Below are 20,504 nucleotides of genomic sequence, written 5' to 3'. Positions count from 1 at the left end.
AAATCTCGCCCTTTTTTATAAACTACTCATGATATCTATCTGCTCATCTGTTGGCCTGCAATTCATAAAGGACACCTTGGAGAGTCACTCGCAAGAAGCGCAATTTTCTGTATTTTACCGCTTTTAAAAATAAATACAGACAGGAAAAACATTGTTTTCTGTCTGTATTGATCAGTAAAAACGGAAAACTAGGAGCCTTAATTATAGATCACCTTATTATCAAGGGCGTTCGTAATAGGAAATGGCAAATATCTGACATGCATATTAATTTTGGTCCTTTTATGTTAATGTCAAAAGATTTTATTGTATTTTCTATTTTGGTACCTTTAAAGGTTTAAAAATTTTCCTTTTCTAAAAGTATATATTATATGGTCGAATTAACTTTAATAAAATAGTAATAACATTTCCTTTCTGTTTAAGGAGTCTCGAAACATAAATGTAACAATAAATTCTACCAAAACTAAATGTGGACATTTTCTAATAAATTTCTATTCATGGACAAGTTGTTACTTTCTTTGAGGTTCTTCACATTATGTTTGCCTCTTCTACAGCATAGGGTGCTATATTAAATACAAAGATCATTACTCTTATTCACTCCAGCCGAAACCTTAATAGGAAGTATCTGTAGATTTGGCTGATATTCGTTAAAATTGCTTCGGAGGTGCGTAGGTCTAAATTTCTCAACAGTCTTATAAGGTGCCAAATATGTGGTAATTTTCAAGCTCGGATTCCACTAAAAAATGTATTTTAAGGTGGTCTTAGGTAAAAACAATGCAATTGTAATATCCCTATAAAAGACAGTGTTACCGGATACTATTTGAAAATAGTGTTTCATTCAATTAATCAACACAGTTTAATGCTTGCAATAATAGACAATGGATGCATGAATTAGTTCCTAATGTTTTCGATAACAGACGATGTGAATGCATTAGTTCATATCTAGGCATTCAATAGATCATGTGCGGATGAATGTTTTATTCTTACACTGTCATTGGTACTATACCTCCATGCAATGTAACCACCTGAGAAGGTAACGCAGGCTTAGGTTTCGATCTCAGGTGAAGGTTTCTTCTGATGCCCAGGTGCAAATATTAAGGGAACTATTTTTGCACAACTGATGATTGATATTTAATTGCAAAGTTGTGAATACATAAACGTATAGTTCAACTAACTAAAACTCTGTTGGTGAATTTTCCTTCAAACCTTTGGCCTCACCCGGGTTACTTCTAAACACAAATTTAAATATCAATACAATTTGCATTGGAAAACATGCATCTCCCCAACAAAACCACCATTTCCAGTTTTTGCAAGTAAAGACAAGCACTCACGCCATCAAGAAGGTTGGCAGGAGCACTGCAAGCTCCACTCAGCGTCTGCTGAAGGAATTCTTTCCAGTCAGAGATCTTCTCCTTGATACCTAAGTGCAGGAATGAAAACAATTACTTGTACTGGCGTCCAAGCTGGTGCATGAACAATTGTAGCACCTTATAACCGATTTACTTAATGACCACAGTGTTGTAATTTAAGTCAATATCAGCAGTTTTAAGCACTGAGTAATACCAAACACGGTCCTCTATGCTTCACTGCACACAATAGCCCCAACACCTGGCAACCACATCCAAGCAGAACCACAAAAGAAAAATAAACAAACAATGGTCCAGAATATTTACCACTCAACCTGACAAGCCAACAAGAAACAAGCATTTACAATGCAATGGTTTCGCCTTTGGAAAAGTTAGAGCTATTGGCATTGTAAATGACAAAATTTGTATTTATTTGTTGGTTTTGAAAACAGATAAATAAATGGCATTGTCATTTACATTGCCATTAGGTTAATCTCGGCAGCCACTCTGCACTCCCTAGCATTCTGCAGTCACTCTGCACTCCCTAGCAGTCTCTCTGCAGTCCCTAGCACTCCCTAGCACTCACTAGTCACTCTGCATTCTCTAGCACTCCCTAGCACTCCCTAGTCACTCTGCACTCTCTAGCACTCCCTAGTCACTCTGCACTCTCTAGCACTCCCTAGCACTCACTAGTCACTCTGCACTCTCTAGCACTCACTAGTCACTCTGCACTCTCTAGCACTCCCTAGTCACTCTGCACTCTCTAGCACTCCCTAGTCACTCTGCACTCTCTAGCACTCTCTAGGCACTCTCTAGCACTCCCTAGGCACTCGCTAGCACTCCATAGCACTGCAGCCAGCCTTCCCGCCCCAGACTGATATCCACTGAAGCGACGAGGAGGTCCGGGCACTCCCTGGGACGCTCCGTGCCAAGGGCTGAGGGTGGCGATTAGCGAACGTGCATTCCACCGGAAATCTTTGAAATAAATCCAGTTTAAAGAAAACGGAGGGTCGGTGGCTGTCAGAACAGAAATTCTATTAAAAAAAAATATAACCTGCAACCCACGGGCTGGTCCAAGCTACGAGGGGAGATACGCAGCAGCGCGCGTCACCCGAAATAAACCCACGCAGAGAATAAAGTATCCAAGAGAAGAACTGGGCAAAAGCAAGACAAGCTGGTTAAATACAGTAAGACTTGTGCCAATCGGAGGTTTGAAGCCTGGCAACAATGTGATGCAGCCTAGATGCACAAGGCTTTGAGGCGCCTTCGGACCCGGGAGAGCAGGTGGGAAGCCGGGCACAGCGCTCGAGCCACATCCGGGGAGCCCGACTGGCAGGTCGGTGCCGGGGCTAAGGGGCGTGTGCACTGCCGCGGAGCCGGTGGGGCGGGCCAGATGTCACCTTGAGGGTCCGCTCCGATAGAAGACAAGCGAAAGGACACCGAGAAAACTTTCAGGGAGCCGAGCCTTCCAGCTGGCAAGACGAGCAATTCATTCCAACCTCCCCTGTGTGTCTCCCTCTCGTGGCCTCCTCCTCTCCCCTTCTTTCTGCCCTCCTCCTTCCTTCTTTTCCTCCCCTGCACTGCCCTGCCGCCCCCTTTCTGCCCTCTCTACTCCTCTACCCTCCCTGCCTCCTCCCCTTTTTTTCTCCTCTGCCCGCCCATCCTTCACAACATGATACAATCTACTTTATTGGCACGACAAGTCAGACAAGTATTGCCAAAGTAAATACATGACAGACCCCCGCCCTCTCGTCTTTCCCGCCCACGCCCCCGGCGTCTACGTCATGAATATACACATATATACATCCATAGAGCTATACAGTATGTTGACGCCGCCTGCTGCTTTGCCTGCTATTGGCCCGGGTGGCGGTGACGAGAAACACCCCATGCCCTTCGTTGCCGCACAGCGTTCAGTTTCTGCATCATGGCTCTGTTGTGTTATTTATTTTATTATTTTTTTTTTCTTCGCATTTCAGGTCATTTGTATGTTGCAGGTGATAATGCTGGCAGGGTTCACGCAGGCGAAACAAAAAAACACACTTTAGGAAAATGAGCTCTCAGAAAGCAGCGAAAAAATGTAGAGCTAGCGTTAAGACCCATTACACCACTTCCCGATCAGTCTTCTCGAAGAGAGAGGGGGGTTGGGGGAGGGAGGGGGAGAGGCGGCAGAGAGGTCTGGAGAAGTAGGAGGAATTAGCACGTCCCATTAGCCTCCGTCTAACCTTGTTAAAAATCGGTTGTCTCCAGTCTGAGGAGCCGAATAATTTTTATTTGCGGGCAGGCGTCCCCGTGTGCCAGAGCCCTGCATGAACACCCCCCACGCCATGTGCAGCGGAAGGAGGCCGCCCCCTCCCTCGGCGCAAGGAGGTCAGTGCAATTAAACACGAGTATTGAATTTGGCTGGGGGCTGGAGTAAGCAGATGACCGCTGCTTCTTTAGACCCGCTCCCGCCCCCGTCATTCAAGTAACCTCCGAGGCATCCCCTTGTAACGCTCTCCTCCCAGCCCGTCTCTGACTCACCCCGGAGGGGGGAGGTGGGGGTGATCGTGCCCGGAGACAAACTGAGGAGATTAATCACCATCATTAGAGCAGCGGCCCCCGAAGTGAGCCCCCGCCCGATCGATAAACACGGCGAGGTACATACATACAAGCATCTCTGTAGGTAGATACTGAAATATGTGCCTGTAAATATGGAGACAAAAGGGGAAAGAGAGAAGAAAAATGGTAAAGGTCTAGTCTTAAAAGGTTCCTAGTATCGGTGACCAGGAACGCTAACCCTCAGCCGGGTTCACATATAGACACACAGACACATAGTGACATTCCCGTGACCTCAGGGAAGGGGTATAAGGGGTCCGAGTCATGTCCAAAGAGTAGAAGTACAGGCATGTAGCATTGGTCAAGGCAGGGAGCACGGGACCACGACAGCGAGTGAAGCATTTCCTCATGCACCCACGCTTGACGACGCCCATGCTGTCTAACACTCTTCAGTATACACTCACGACCCCGGCTAATTGCAATGGTGGGCACATGGTTATAACGAGAGTGCCGTGTCGTGCGCACAAGAGCAAAAGGGTACAACATAGCACAGTGGGACCACGACCCCCTCCAGACACGGTGGTCGCCAGCCCTCATGGGGCGTTGTGTCTGGATGAGCGTCGCAACACACGGTATGCTTAGTGCCGAGGATACATGTGCAGGTAGCGCAATTACACGTTAGCTGGAATGTCATTGGCATGCCATAACCCGTTCACCAGCTCTCACACGCTTACCCTCTGTCAAAGTCCAGATTCCGGAGGCTATGCGGCGCTGGTCGTGCAAGCATCCAGGAATACTGGGAAAAAGAGGAATCATTATCTAATACATTTGCAGCCCCATGTGTGTACTAGAGTCAGTGATACCACGCATTCGTCCCCCTAATGGGGGAGTTTTACTCATGGTTCTAGCAGGATGCTCGTGCTTCTGCACCTACCCCTTCCAGCGGCTGCCTTACATTGACGGTGTTCGGCCTTCTATAAGTATGCCGCAAATCTCGTGGCGCCGGGTGTGGTGTGCTCCATTTCCGGGATCACACTGGAGAGTCTGCGCATGCGTTAGTAAGTGGTGAGCAGTGTTCAGTGCGAGTGCAGAGTGGCTGCCGCAAGTCGTGAAGGAGACGCTGCGCATGCGCAGTATCGTTCCATCAAATGAAAAAATTAAAGAATGACTGACTGCCTGCCTCTATACCGGGTGAAGGAAAAACGCCGGACTAATGTGCCTTAATAAAGAAGGTATCTGACTGAACACATAACCCCACAAGACGGGTATACTCCATAGGAGAATCCTGGTGCGGAGCAGTGGGGCCATAGGGGTCAATCAAGCCTGGACTTCCTCGGCCGGCGGTCGGCCGCCAAATGGCCAAAAAAAACCTCAACCAGCCAAAAAAAAAGCCCCGCCCACCGCCGCATGACGTGGGCAAAAGAGAAAAATTCTCGGGAACTCCCCCGAATCTGGTCCGGCCTTGACGGACAGATCCGGCACCCAATGGCTAGCCTCCATTTATGGAGCTAGCCAATGGGAGCCGGGGGACGTTCCCGAGTTCCTTATTGAAAGCAAAGGATTTCGCCTGCGCCGAAAAGCTGCGCAGAGCGCAGCCTTCGGCAGGCGAAACCCAAAAACTAAAATGCCTGGCTTTGATACAAACTTAATTATGTCACACCTTTAGAATTTATATATGGGCCTCGAGCCTGCAATTCTCCTTTCTGGAGGGACTGAAGCCTCCTCCCATTGTTTTTAAAGAAATACATTTTGATAGCTAGCATTGCACAGTAGTTGTGAAAACATGAGATTATTGTTCTTTTTCCACTCCCTATTGCATGTAATAATATAATTTGCAATCATGAAAAATTTTCCAGGCATGTTTTATGTGAGTCTATAGGTTTGAGGATCTATAGGTCAATGACAGTTTTACAGACAAACAAGGCGCAAATATGTCACCGCAGACCTTGCTTCTCACAAAATGAGAAGCGTTTGTGTTTAACTGTTCTGTAGAGAATAGCTGGCCCCAGTGCACCAGGTCTTAATATGCAAGCAGGGCAGTAAAGCTGCATACTTGAGGTCTAATACGCCTGCTTGTAGAAGATTGTCTGTTGATTCTGTGCTGGTAAGATGATGCGTGAGGTTAATTACAGGGAGTACACAGCTATAAGTCGTTTACGTCATGAACTCAGTCGTATTTCTCTAAACAGTTTTTAAAGAGCACTGAGAAACTACAGGCTGACATGCTAAAAAGTCAACACTTATAATTGTTACATTGAACTTGTTCGTATTTTTTGCAGTTGTATACAGCGCAAACTTGGCAAGATGGTATTAGAGCAGTTAACAAGAGAATCAACCAGATTAAATTACACATTAAGGCACTGGGACATTATGGGCCAGATTTAGGGATCAGTGGACATGTCACTCCGTCACAAACATGACGGATATCCTATACACCTTATTACAAGTGCATTACAATATGGCCAGATTTGGAGATAGGTGGATGGGTTGAACAGGTTCTAATGAGGTGAAATCTTTGTTGACGCTTTTCATGAAGCTCATACTCTGCTCTGCCACTGCTTGTAGTTGAGAAGAAACGCCCGAGAGCTCACATAACCTTCGATATGATAATGTCAAATGAGTCAGCTTGCAATAAAGAGAGAGCACTACTGAAAACTACAAATGGATAAATATAGACTTGCAATAAAAACTGTGACAAGGGGTAGCGAAGCAACATGGGATCTTTATGCACTGGATACAGACAAGCATGGCCGAATCCCTATATAAACATCGAAGGGGCAAGTGTCGCACCTGCAGAATGCACAATATACATCAAGCCATATAAATGATCTTAAAAGTTTATAAGGGGGGGGATGAAGATTAGCGTACAGGCATGTACGGGGGAAACAGCTACTGTAAATATTTTTTAGGGACAACCCAGAAGAAAGAAAAGAACAGTCCCTGGGTAGCCATTATAAAGTTCTATTTTTTTTAATTGCCTTTGTTATATTATATGAAAAGACTAAAAGAATAAACCACATCAACAGATTAACAGTGCAGCATGCTCCCCAATGCACATATGCGATATACAGGCCACGAGATGTTCGGACCGGGAGGGACCGAGAGGTGTCATCCATCTAGTTACTTTCCCATCCAGTACATCGTACATTGGCACAGATCTGGTCCCCCGTGTAGCTGACTATTCTGTACCAGATTCCCCCCCTGGAGATGGGGGGATGCATCTCCCAAGCCTGTTACTTACTGCTACCAAATGTTTCCATTCTTCTAAGGGGACCTCTAATCTTCTGCAAGGTGCACCTATAGTAGGTCTCAGTCCTCCCCCTCCGCTATCACCAAATGCTCCACCATCTCACCCCATAGCTCCAAGTCATGCTCTGTGTTATCGTCAGTCCTCATTCTTCAGCCTACACTTCTCTGCTACAGCCCATTCCTGTAGGTATGTCAGCAATCTCTCCAGTGGTGGTGGGAGGTTTGTAGAATCTAATGAATTGCAAGGCGCCGACTGGCTAGAACCAGCCCCAGTAAATCAAATCTATGCCTCCCCGCTATGGGGTTCGGCAGAAGGCCAAGGAGGAAATGGTGAGCCATTATCTCTAGCCCGGCTACACTGACCCTACAGAGCTTCCGCATCACCATAGCCCAGTAGGCTTCAAGTTTGTAGCATTCCCACACCACATGGAGAAAATTAGCTGGGTACATCTGGCGCACCCGTCAGTGCGGTCAGGAAATATTTTATGCACACGCTGTGGCCTGAGATGAGCTCAGTGTAGATAATAGACCTGTGAGAGCTTAAAACACACAGTACCGGTGGTGTCTTTCACGTGGGCACAATCGCGCTTCCACTCACCATCAGTAAGTATTTGTCTAGATCCGATGGACAACTATTGCGGACATTTGCCATGTCAATGTGCCTGTCTTCTTTCAGTACAAAAGGGGGTGGTGATGGACGGAGCATCTGAACCAATCTAACACTCACACCCAGTCAACAGATCTGGGTTTAATCCATCACTGTTCTTTAGCCCACTCTGCCACCCCAGTTCAGACACGGCCATATGCAAATCAGTCTGACCCTGTGCCTCATGGGAACAGTCCAGCCCGAACTGCCAAGCCATGCCTTCCCTGGACCGGATTCCAAGGAAGGTACTGCGGACTTTTTAATAATGAAAAATATATTTTTTGATAATAAATTAAGTAAAATCTTTCTGTGGGACATTGCTCATTCCGGATATCTTAACGAATTGTATAAATATTAGATATGGGGTTGTTTTTGTTCTTTGTTGCTTCTCTCCCTGGTTCTCCCCTTAATATTGACATTTTCAGGGACCCTCTTCTGTGTTACTTTAGGTCACAGTCTGCCACCAGGCCAGCCAGAAGACCCTTTTCCCATTTATTACAACCGGCACACCATAAAGCCATGCACCTCTGAAGCCCAGCCATGTAATATCATTGCAGGTCCAGGACACCTCCCTATGTGGAGACTGAAGGACACTACGATCCTCGTCCGTACCCTCCCGGTGGGTGCTCTATACAACAGCTACACCCAGGACAAGAAACCCGGCCCCAATCATATACACCTCCCACAGGTACTGCCAATCCAGGGTATCGAAAGCCTTTTTCAGTATCTAGTGCCACCTTAATGTCTGTCCCCTGAACAGAGTGCATTATATACAGGCACTGGAGGTTCATGTGCATACCCCGTCTTTACATACACCAACATTGGTCGCCTCTCACCAGGTGTGTCACTACATGCCAAAACGTCGTCAGCACTTTATAAAATATCTCTGTGTTCACATTCAGCATGGACAACGACCTAAAGAACCCCAGATCTCTCGGATCCTTGTCCGGCTTAGGAAGCATCATAAGGGCCTCACACAAAGACGATGGCAACATTCTCCTGCGCTTGGCCTCCAAAAACGTCTCCAGTAGCTTGGGTATCAGTAAATCGGAGTAAGACTGATAATACTCGACCAGGAGACCATCAGGACCCAGGCACTTCCCACAGGCCATGTCACGTACGGCTGCTTGTATTTCATCCGTCCAAACCTCCCTCTCTAATTCCTTCTTCTGGGCCTCTGTAAGCCAGGGAACACCAACGAGCTCTAGGAAGCGTTGCACCCCATTCATTGTGCCTCCAGCCAGTACCCTATACACCTCCACAAGGTGGTCACTGAAGAAAGCATTTATTCCAAGCTGGCCCACTATGGGAGTGCTGTCCATGCGGGCCAATGATGATAGCCATCATCGTCAGACAGCACGGCCTCAACATAGTCTCCTATGCCGTCCTCGAACCCTCTCCCACCGCATGGGACAACACCTGGAGGCCCACCACCCTCGGCAGCCCACCCACAACAACGGACCACGCCCGGAACCTCTGCATCATACTAGACTCCGCCCTCTCCATGGCCCGACAGGTCAATGCTGTTGCCCCCACCTGCTTCAACACCCTCTGCATCCTCCGCAAGACCTTCCAGTGGATCCCCCCCGAATCAAGAAAGACTGTCACCCATGCAGTCATAAACCAGCAGACTGGACTACAGAAATGCCCTCTACGCCGGGATCAACAAGGCTCCAGACCATACAGAACACAGCAGCCAGACTCATCCTCGGAATCCCTCGACAAGAACACATCTCCCAACACCTGCAAGACCTCGACTGACTCCACATCGAGAAGAGAGTGGCATTCGAGATACTCACCCACGCCTACAAGTGCCTCCATATACCCCAATACCTTAACAAAAGAATATCCTTTCATGCACCAAAGAGAAACCTCAGGTCCGCCGCACTTGATGAAACCCCACACATCTGCAGAGCCAGAACGGGTGGAAGAGCCTTCTCGTACATCGCGGCCAAGACCTAGAACGAGCTCCCGGCCGACATCAGGCGCGCCCCCTCTTTGCACATCTTCAGGAAGACCCTCAAGACCTGGCTCTTCGGCTGACCGGAGCTGCTTATCCTCTGCTCTCCTTCCCCCCTACATCGCTCCCAGCACCTTGAGACCCTCACGGGTGAGTAGCGCGCTTATGAAATCCCTGATTGATTGATTGATTGGTAAGGTAACTTACTTACTTGAGTCCCATGGATTTCAGCTTCTGTTTCACTCCCCCAAATGTTTGTTGCAGCTGTTGCACACGTTGTATATAGTCTAGGAAGATCCGAATGGCACTGTTCTCAAAGGTAGGGTTCCCCATCAGCCGAACCGTGTGAAGGACAGCGTCTCTATCCCAATAATTAAGGATATCTTCAATTAGTGTCTGCGGGCTCTCCCTCCCCAGCGGATGCGGCGCCGAAGTCAAATACAGCCAGGCCAGCCTCCGGTAATGTCGTCCTAATCCATAATTCCAGAAAGCGTTCTGGAGCAGTAACCTCCATTTCCTTTGGAAATCCAACAAGTACAAGTTACCTCTCCGGGTGCACCCCTCTGTGCCTTCAGAGTGCAATTCCAGCTTTTGGGCTGTCATAAGGCTGGCAACAGGTGTCTTAAGAGCAGTCAGTTCCTCCTGCACTGGCAAGATGGCATTAGAGCAGTTAACAAGAGAATCAACCAGATTAAATTACACATTAAGGCACTGGGACATTATGGGCCAGATTTAGGGATCAGTGGACATGTCACTCCATCACAAACATGACGGATATCCTATACACCTTATTACAAGTGCATTACAATATGGCCAGATTTGGAGATAGGTGGATGGGTTGAACAGGTTCTAATGAGGTGAAATCTTTGTTGACGCTTTTCATGAAGCTCATACTCTGCTCTGCCACTGCTTGTAGTTGAGAAGAAACGCCCGAGAGCTCACATAACCTTCGATATGATAATGTCAAATGAGTCAGCTTGCAATAAAGAGAGAGCACTACTGAAAACTACAAATGGATAAATATAGACTTGCAATAAAAACTGTGACTTGCTGTTCCGTCCCCAAGGATCTCTCGCCAACATTGCGAAAGCCTACCCTCAGCTAGTTCACATCTGTGGAGACCAAGTCAACGTTTGCTTGCACATTCATGCTGGAGATCTTGATAGCCACCAGGATCTGTGCACTCATGAGGCTGTGTGGATGATGCAGGTCCCAGCCCTGCTCTCAGCCAATGGGGCCTCCCAGGACCAGAGGCCCTAAATTGGTTTACTTTTGTCTGCTGGGTGCCTCGTAGTAGTCTGTCTTTGCCCATGTTCAACCTCCTGGACAAGTCACAGTGTTTTAGGAGGCCAACAACTCACTCAGTCTCGCTGGTCCGCAGTGTGCAATTTCACTCTGCCCAACAGCATCCAGGCGGGTAAGAGACCACTGCCAGCAAGTACAAAAGTTACTTACCTGTAAACTGTGGCCCTCCAGTATTGGTGTCTTTCATAGATTCACATGCTTGAATAATTCCCCGTCGTCGAAGTGGGAGTCCCACGGTACATAAAATAGTAATATATATATATATATATATATATATATATATATATATATAGTTGCTCCGAAAATACACCAGCCTGCTGCACTCGCGAGCGGGTGCTCTCCCAGGTGGGGGTGTGCCCACCAAACAAATTCTCGCTGCACAATCCTCTCACAAATTCTGTGAAAATAGAAACAGCACTCGCAGGGGGGTATAAAGCCAACAATTCTTTATTTGGCTACCAGCACAGACAAGACGCGTTTCGGCGATGAGCCTTCGTCAATTGCAAATGAGAACGCGCCGCCATTGCATTTAAAACACAGTGCAATCATCACAGTGAATCATGGCATAAACATGAAAAAAGGACTAACTGATAGCTAAAATCACGCCATCTTGAAAGTACTTTTTCTACATTGAAAACGAAAAGATATATATGATTTCATTCTCATGTTTGATCTGACACCAGGGTACGAAGAGTACAATTGATTATTCACTCTGTCAACCATATTTACATACGGAAATATACCCACAAGTTCAATATAGCCCTGGATGGGCACATATTAAGCAACTCATATTGCCCACAGATGGGCTCAGCCATGACAGTATCTACTGTGCTATGATTACATAGTATTATTAAAAACAGTTCAAGAAGCAAAAAATGATGATTATTAAAAGGTTGAAACGAAAAAGATATAGAACGATAGCAAATTCATACAGCATATCAAGAACAAAAATACAGGAAAGCGAATTATCTACATACAGAGTATTAATATCCTAAATGGACTGCTAATTCTTCATGTGTATTGAGCCCAAAAGGACTCTTGCTCTGTAAATCTACGATGTAGCGTGACTCAAGCCGCCGCAGTTTTTGTAAGGGGTCTCCACCACGTGGTAGAGGTGGTACACTATCCAGACAAAAATAGGCCAACAGATCCCTGTTGTGTCCATGCAGTTTATATATATATTCCAACGAGATGGTTCCTTTTTTTCCCTAATGGCGCTTCATAGTGGTGCGTGGCTCTTGCGGCAGAACCAAGCCGCTTCAAATTTCAACAACGTCTTTGTCCCAGAGGAAAAAAACGGATGAGCCGCAACTCCAGCCACTCGTTCTTTTTAGACAGCAATTTTATTTTCATTCACAGCACAGAGGTAAACCAACGCGTTTCGGTAGAACAGTCTACCTTGCTCACGGTTAATTACTGCTGTGGCTACACACCGTTTAAAAACACCCTAACCCCCAAGAAGCATGTGATCTCCACACTTCCTGTTTGTCCCCATGCTGGGAATTCTGGACTCTGTAGTTTTGCCTGCATTACCCATATTAAACAATTGCATCAAGATTGCTTATTGGTATGTCTAGAGTCCCGTTATGTATCACGCTATTACGCCGCGCGCTCATTACAATCACAACATAATCCTGCCCTCCATTGGGCTTAATTTACCAGTTTCAACGCTGCGCAGATCGTAATAATGGGGTATTCGTTTTCATGCCCCAATACTACTCTAGGATGGTTAATGTTTGTACATTTGTTGTATCAATTCCGCAGCGTATTTTATTGCTCAGAGTTAATAATGCCCTCCAGAAAAAAAAAAAGAAAAAAAGAAAAAAAAAATATATATATATATATATATATATATATATATATATATATAAATAAATAAATAGAAAACATCATAAATATACATATACATATATAATATATATAAATAGATATAAATGAGAAGTTAAAAGTACCATAGAACAACATAGGCCCATAGAAGCCTAAAGGGAGAATTCACTTTAGTAACATATCCATGTCATTATAATAGTCCACATTCCAGCCAATCAGGATGCAACACCCTCTAGAACCTTCTCCTCAGAAGCTCAAGCCCTCAGATTTTCGTAGCACCAAAGTGACCAAGAGTGCATGAGAAGAAGAGAGCCTCTGATGGGAGGAAGGGTGGGTCGCATGTGAATCTATGAAAGACACCAATACTGGAGAACCACAGTTTACAGGTAAGTAACTTTTGTTCTTCTCCAGTATTAGGGTGTCTTTCATAGATTCACATGCTTGAATAAGAATAGAAAGCAGTACGCCAACACATGAGAGTCATACAAGGCAATAAAAACAAATGCAAGCAAATAAATGCACATATGAACAATGCATATATATGAAAGAACCTTTTATGACAGGAGGCGGGAAGCAACAGAGGCTCACCTTCATCTGAAGAGATTTCGTAGCACCGCTTGACCCACAGCAGTGTCTGCAGCGTCAGCTGTCTCCAGACAGTAGTGCCTCGTGAACGTGTGCCTGCTGAACCACGTTGCCGCCCTGCAGATCTGATGTAGAGGCACTCCAGCAAAGAGGGCGGTAGAGGATGCAACTGCCCTCGTCGAGTGTGCTCGCACCGGAACAGAAAGAGGCTTGCCAGCCCGTTGATGGCAGAAGGAGATGGCAGAAGAAATCCAGAGAGTAATGGATTGTTTAGTGACCGGATGTCCCTTGTGCATCCGTCCATACGCTACAAAGAGCTGGTCTGATTTACGAAAGGCAGCAGTGATTTGGATGTAGAATTTAAGGCAGCGCTTCAAGTCCAAAGAATGAAGAGAGCGCTCAGCGGGAGACTGAGGGTCTGGGAAAAAAGTCTTGAGAATGACAGGTTCATTAAGGTGGAAGTCAGAAGGAACCTTAGGAATAAATGTAGGATTCGTACGAAGTATAACAGCGTCCCATGAGAATTGAAGAAAAGGAGGCTGAATGGTGAAAGCTTGGATGTCGCTCACTCGCCTGGAGGATGTAAGTGCGAGGAGGAGGGCAGCTTTCCAAGTAAGGAATTTCAAGTCCGCTGAATGAATAGGCTCGAAAGGAGGTCGGAGGAGCTATGATAGGACCAGATTCAAACGCCAAGCCGGTGGTGGACGCCGCATAGGTGGAAACATCCGGAACAGACCCTTAAAGAACTGACGAATGATCCAAGAGGAGTACAATGACGTGGAACCATTGTGGCGAAAGCGGGAAATCGCGGCCAAGAAGACTTTAAGAGTGGAATGCGAAAGTCTCAACTTTGCCAAAAGGAGGAAAAAAGGCAGGATTTGCTCCGGTGTGGCGAGCAGAGGATTGCCCTTCTCCTTGTGGCACCAGACACAAAACCGTTTCCATTTCAGTTTATAGGTCTTGACTGTGGAAGGAGCGCGTGCATGAGCAAGCACTTCTCTGCACTCAGGAGCAATATTCAGATGTGCAAATTCATTGTGCTCAGGTTCCAGGCGTGAAGCTGCAGAGACTCCGGATGGCAAATCTGGCCCTGGCTCATGGTGAGAAGATGAGGCAGGGGACGAAGAAGAATTGGATCGCACTGGGAAAACAGTAGAAGATCCGTGAACCACGGGCGATGTGGCCACTTGGGCGCAATCAAGAGGATTTGACACGGCTGAAGCCTCATCTTGCGCAGTATGCGTGGAATCAGAGGGATCGGCGGAAAAGCGGAAACTAATTTGTTCGACCAGTTGATCGAAAACGCATTCCCGCTCGATCCGCTGTGGGGATGCCGACTTGCGAAGCGTAGGCATTTGTGGTTGAGTGGAGTCGCAAACAGATCCAGCTCCGGCTGACCCCACAAGCGGAACACATAATCCAGAGTAGGTTGGTGGAGTTCCCACTTGTGATTGTCCGTAGCCGATCTGCTGAGAGAGTCGGCAAGGGTGTTGAAGGCACCTGGCACGTGAACTGCCGTTAGTTGGACTCGATGATGAATCGCCCATTCCCAGATTTGTTGTGCCTGTCTGGATAGCAGAAGAGAACTCGTACCTCCTTGCTTGTTGAGGTAGTGCATACTGGTGGTGTTGTCCGTACGCACCAGCAGCGACTTCCCTTCCACCAGCAGCCGAAAAGATTTCAGGGCGAGGAAGTTAGCCTAGAGTTCCAGGCGATTTATGTGCCACGGCATTGAACTGGCGTCCACTTGCCCTTGACTGACAACCCTTCGAGGTGAGCACCCCAACCCTCTAAGGAAGCGTCCGTCGAAAGGGTAAGCGTGGGGTCTGTGTCCTGGAACAGCCGCCCAGTTGCGATGTTGGGAAGGTGAGCCCACCCTTCCAATGCGCCCTGAATGCGGGGGATCAGACAGACTTTGTAGCTGAACGACCTGGAGACTGCCGCCATTGTTTGTCCAATTCCACTTGGAGGACTAGCATGCGTAGCCTGCAATTGGGGATCAGCTGTATGCAGGATGATGCCATGCCCAGAAAATATTTTAACATCCGGACAGAAGCGGACCTTCTTGATCGTAGAAGAGTCACCATCTTGACAATGCGATCTTATCTTTCCTGCGAAACAAACACATTCACCAGACGAGAGTCGAGTAATGCCCCTAGAAAGATCCTTTGCTGTGCTGGACGGACATGTGATTTCTCGTGGTTGATGGAAAGACCCAAGGCGTGAAAGACGGATAGGCAAGTCTGAGTGTGTTGTCTTGCTGCAAGAAAGGTTTGAGCCTTTATCAGGCAGTCGTCTAAATAGGGGTAGAACTGTATGCCCTGTAGGCGTAGAAAAGCCGCAACCGGAGCCATGATCTTTGTAAAGACTCTCGGAGCAGAAGGAAGGCCAAAAGGTAAAACCTTGAATTGGAAGTGTTTCGATCCCACTGTGAAGCGAAGGTACTTCCTGTGTCTGTGATGGATTGGCACATGAAAGTATGCATCTTGGTGGTCGATTGTGGAGAAGAACTCTCTGGGATTGAGGAACTGTAAAATTTACAGCAGGGTTAGCATCCGAAATGTTTGGGATTTGATGAACTTGTTGAGGGCTCGGAGGTCTAAGATAGGGCGCCACTCTCCTGATTTTTTCCTGACAATGAAAAAGCGGGAATAAAAGCCCTTGCCTTGTTGTAATCGAGCAACCACTTCGATAGCCCCTTTCTTTATCATAACTGCGACCTGGGCAAACAGTTCCTTCAAATGTGCTGGGGGGGGGGTCCAGAGGGTGGGAGGAAATTTGAGAAACTCGAGAGCGTGGCCCTTTAAGATGACATCCAAGACCCAACGATCTGAAGTTATTTTTGACCAATTGTAGAAGTGTTGGGAGATTCGACCTCCAATTTGCAGAGCAGGAGAACACTTGACCCATGGAAAGTCACTGTTTTTTAGAGGTGCCTCTATAGGTGCCTTTCCTGCGATAAGGCCTGGAATCAAATTGTCTATTCTGAGTTTGATAGGAGTAGTGCTGCTTGTTTTCCCCATAGTAGCGGTACTGGGAGGAGCCACGAAAATTGGAGGATGTACCTCTGCCACGTGCTCAACGAAAGGGCCGCTTCCGGTACTGGAGAGAACCTAGGGCACGAGCAGTGTCCGTGTCTTTCTTGATGGACTCTAAGGCATCGTCCACATGCTTGCCGAAGAGGATCTCTCCATCAAAAGGCAAGTCGAGCAGCACTCTGGCCTGCACTTCAGGCCGAAAAGCCGTAGCCTTAAGCCAGCCCTGCCTCCGCAAGACTGCAGCACCTGCGAGCTGTCTGAAACCCGTAGAAGAAATATCAATTGCACAGTCTCTTGCACGATCTTAAGGGCTTCCGCCCTGGAGGAGTACGGAAGCAGGCCAACCAAAGCCGCGATTTCTGACCACATTTGATGGTCATATCGTCCGAGGATGGCCAAGGAGTTAGCCGCCCTGACCGTCGTGGCAGCCACAGTGGTGAACTTCTTGCTAATGATATCGAGGCGGCGACGCTCCTGATTCGGCGGCGAAGTCAATGGAGTTGCTGGGTTACGCGACCTCTTTTGGGCGGCTTGCGTAATGATGGAGTCAGCCTTCGGTTGTGATACAAGACATGCCGGTGAATCCGCAGGCGCCTTATACTTTTTTTCAAGGCGCGGAAGCACGGCCGGGATGGAGTTAGGCCGTTCCATCAGTTTAAGTCCCTCCTGCCATATAAAGTCAATTATTGGGATAGTATGTACTTGCTTCAAAGGTTGATCCTTGAAGTCATAAAGGAAGCAGTCTTGTTGTTTGACTTCCATGGGCAAATGAAAACGCTTCGCAGCTCTCACCATCAAGTTGTGGAAGCAGTCTTGTTGTTTGACTTCCATGGGCAAATGAAAACGCTTCGCAGCTCTCACCATCAAGTTGTGGAAACCTCCAATGGCCACTGGAGGAAAAGCCTGTGGAGAAGCAGGAGGAGAAGACGGGGTCTGGGCCCGATAGTTGTCCCAATCAGCAAGGATGTCATCATCGTCAGTATCAGGATCAGGAAGAACTGGTGATTTTGGCTGAGCAACAGGAAGTGGCTCTTGTGTTGGAGGAGGCGGAGTAGGAGAATTCTGCGCAGAAGGTGGGAATCGACGATTATAATCGTCTAACATGTGCTGAAGGTTCGATATCAAAGACACCGGTATTTGCGCCATAGGAACCTCGTTGTCAACATCCAGCTGATCATCGTGAACTGGGAAGAGCGAACCCCTGTCATTATTGTCCTCATCCTCATAGTCCTGATATTTTATATTGAGCTCCGATGGACTTGCAGCAGGACGAAAGGTGTAATCAACATAAGACCCATCCGAAGATTCCTCCTCTGCAGACGCAAAGAGTTGAGCAGGAGGGCCAGAACCACCTTGAAGAGGACTCAAAACCAGCGGAGCGGGACGTTTAACTATAGAAGCTATCACCACAGTAAAGGTTGTTGCAGTTGCCAGAGAATAGTGAGCTCGTGGTCGAAACCGTCGTCGAGGGATCCGCCAATGTAGAACTAGGCGTCGACGTAGAAGCGGAAGCCGTCGACGGAGCCTGGACTTTTCCCGTCGACGGTGCGGCTGTCGTTGACGAGGTCTTCTTCGTCGTCGACGGAGCTGTCGACGAGGAACTCGACGTCGACGAGGCTACCGTCGACGAAGGTGGTACCGTCGACGAAGGAGGTACCGTCGACGAAGGTGGTACCGTCGACGAGTGGCACGTCGACGAAGCCTTCGTCGACGAATGCTTCTTTGGCAAGGCCGTCGACGAGACGGATTTCTTCGCCGTAGACGAGATCTTCACAATCGAGGTTATGGGCCTAACCTCTTGGTTCGTCGTCGACGATGCGGATGTTGTCGTCGTCTTCGTCGACATAGAGCATGTCGTCGTCACCGTAGGCACAACATCGACGAATCTCGTCGTCGTCGACGGGCGCATCGACGAGATCGTCGACGAGCTGGCACTCGTTTTGGACAACGAGGGCACAGTTTGGGACTGCGACGCCAGAGAATCGGGTCCCGTAGGCGTAGAGGCCGGCAGATCCCGTGGGGAGACAGACTTTGAAGCATCCACCAACTTCTTCCTTTTTAGAAAAGGAGAAGGCATCTCAGTCTCTGACCCATGTTTAAGAGAGGTCTTGGAATGGAAGGAAGACACACTCTCCACATCAGACACAGGATTGTCTAAAGTCTTCAACCTCTGTAGCCACAGAAGGAGACGGGCCTCTCTATCTTTCAGAGCCTTTGAAGAAAAAGTCCTGCAAAACTTGCAGTTCCTCACCTCATGGTCCGGGTACAGGCAATAGATGCACTTTTTATGAGGATCCTCATGGAACAGGCGAAGTTTCCCACAAGTAGAACAAGGCCTGAATAAAGATTTCTTTGTTGTAGACATTGTAGAAGAAGATGAAAAAGTTTGAAGATTGAAGAAACTGAGCAGAGGTCAGGGAGACTCCCTTCACACGACGTGCGGTAGAAAATCTAAGGGCTTGAGCTTCTGAGGAGAAGGTTCTAGAGAGTGCTGCAGCCTGCTGGGCTGGAATGTGGACTATTATAACGATATGGATATGTAACTAAAGTGAATTCTCCCTTAGGCTTCTATGGGCCTATGTTGTTCTATGGTACTTTTAACTTCTTATTTATATCTATTTATATATATTATATATTTATATGTATATTTATGATGTTTTCTATTTATTTATATATATATATATATATATATATATATATATATATATATATATATATATATATATATATATATATATATATATATATTACTACCATTTTATGTACCGTGGGACTCCCACTTCGACGACGGGGAATTATTCAAGCATGTGAATCTATGAAAGACACCCTAATACTGGAGAAGGGCCAGTTCCTCCCAGCGCATGTCAGCTTGATTCCGAAGTATCACCACCTACAGGGAGCACTCCCTGCCCGCAGTTCCGGTAACCGCAGATTACCCAGGGACTCCCTAGTCGCTCACTGTGAGGTCACGGTCCAAGTCACTCCTTGTTAGTGCTGCCAGTCAGCTTTCTTGCCAGCCATGCCCCCGCATCTACCCCCCCCCCCCCCAGTTTTAAGCTCTATGTAGCTCATCCTGATGTAACGGGAGAATGGAGTAGGAGCATATACTGAAAATAATGCGGCAGAAGAAATACCATGTCAGATCTATCCAGGAGTGACAGGTGTCCAACATGCACCATACACTATTTGCAGGCAGCCATCCTACATGCCCTACAGTGTCCACTCAGGTACGACTGAAGTGATATGTAATGGATTCAGTCACCATCGTAATTGAAGGTGCGACTGAAGAGCAGCCCATGGCATGTAATGGAAACAGGCACCATTGTAAATGATCTAAAGTGTCAGTTCAGGAGTAAAGATTAACCTAAAGGCACACTGTTGCAAAGTCATCCTGTGCCCTGGGCACCCCCCAACTTTTTGCTGACTGGTACAGGTGGTAACTGACTGACTGACCCGGGGCTCTTCCTAACCAGACCCAGGGTCCGTGGTATGCTGAAGACACACTTGGAATACAGTGAAATACCTACATACAACCAGGGTACACTATGGGTTAGGGTACTCCTAGGATTGGGATGACCTCCCTTAAAAGGCCCAGGAACTTAATTGGACAGGGGGGTTGAAACTACCTTTAAGTCCCTAGTGTATAATAGGGCAGGGCAGTTTAGAGGCCAGCAGCCTTTTCTGTACTTGCATGTGTGCTCTGCTGGAGCTGGAGGTCAGCTTAATAGCAGCCCTGTGTAGCAAATTGTGCCCAAACTCGACTTTGGTGTTTGGGGCACTTTAAATTATTAAACTACAATGTTTGGGCATATTAGGTACCCCCAGGGTCTCCCCTAGGTGCCTATGGGGTGAGGGTCAGGTAATAAGGACCCTTATAAAATGACCCCCCTCCCACCCATGAGACATCTAGGAGAAAGTCAGAAGACACAAGTTTAATTTACAACTCTCCTCTTTGAACCAAGCAGATTGCTAGGCTTAATGATGGAATGGGCAGATGCAAGGGAGAGAGACTATGG

The 20,504-nt window shown here is 47.2% G+C and overlaps 1 protein-coding gene across 1 annotated transcript in view; it reads right to left on the bottom strand.

Moving 5' to 3' along the window:
• The window catches only part of SFMBT1 (Scm like with four mbt domains 1), a 478,713-nt gene that overhangs the window by 173,781 nt on the left and 284,428 nt on the right, over positions 1-20,504 (bottom strand). The window contains exon 6 of the mRNA XM_078661640.1: positions 1,329-1,417. Within this exon, the coding sequence (XP_078517766.1) occupies positions 1,329-1,417 (89 nt within the window). The remainder of the gene's footprint in view (positions 1-1,328; positions 1,418-20,504) is intronic.

Source organism: Lissotriton helveticus, chromosome 9, assembly GCF_964261635.1.
Source record: "Lissotriton helveticus chromosome 9, aLisHel1.1, whole genome shotgun sequence".
Classification (NCBI taxonomy): Eukaryota; Metazoa; Chordata; class Amphibia; order Caudata; family Salamandridae; genus Lissotriton; species Lissotriton helveticus.
This window is presented reverse-complemented; position numbering and strand designations above follow the sequence as displayed.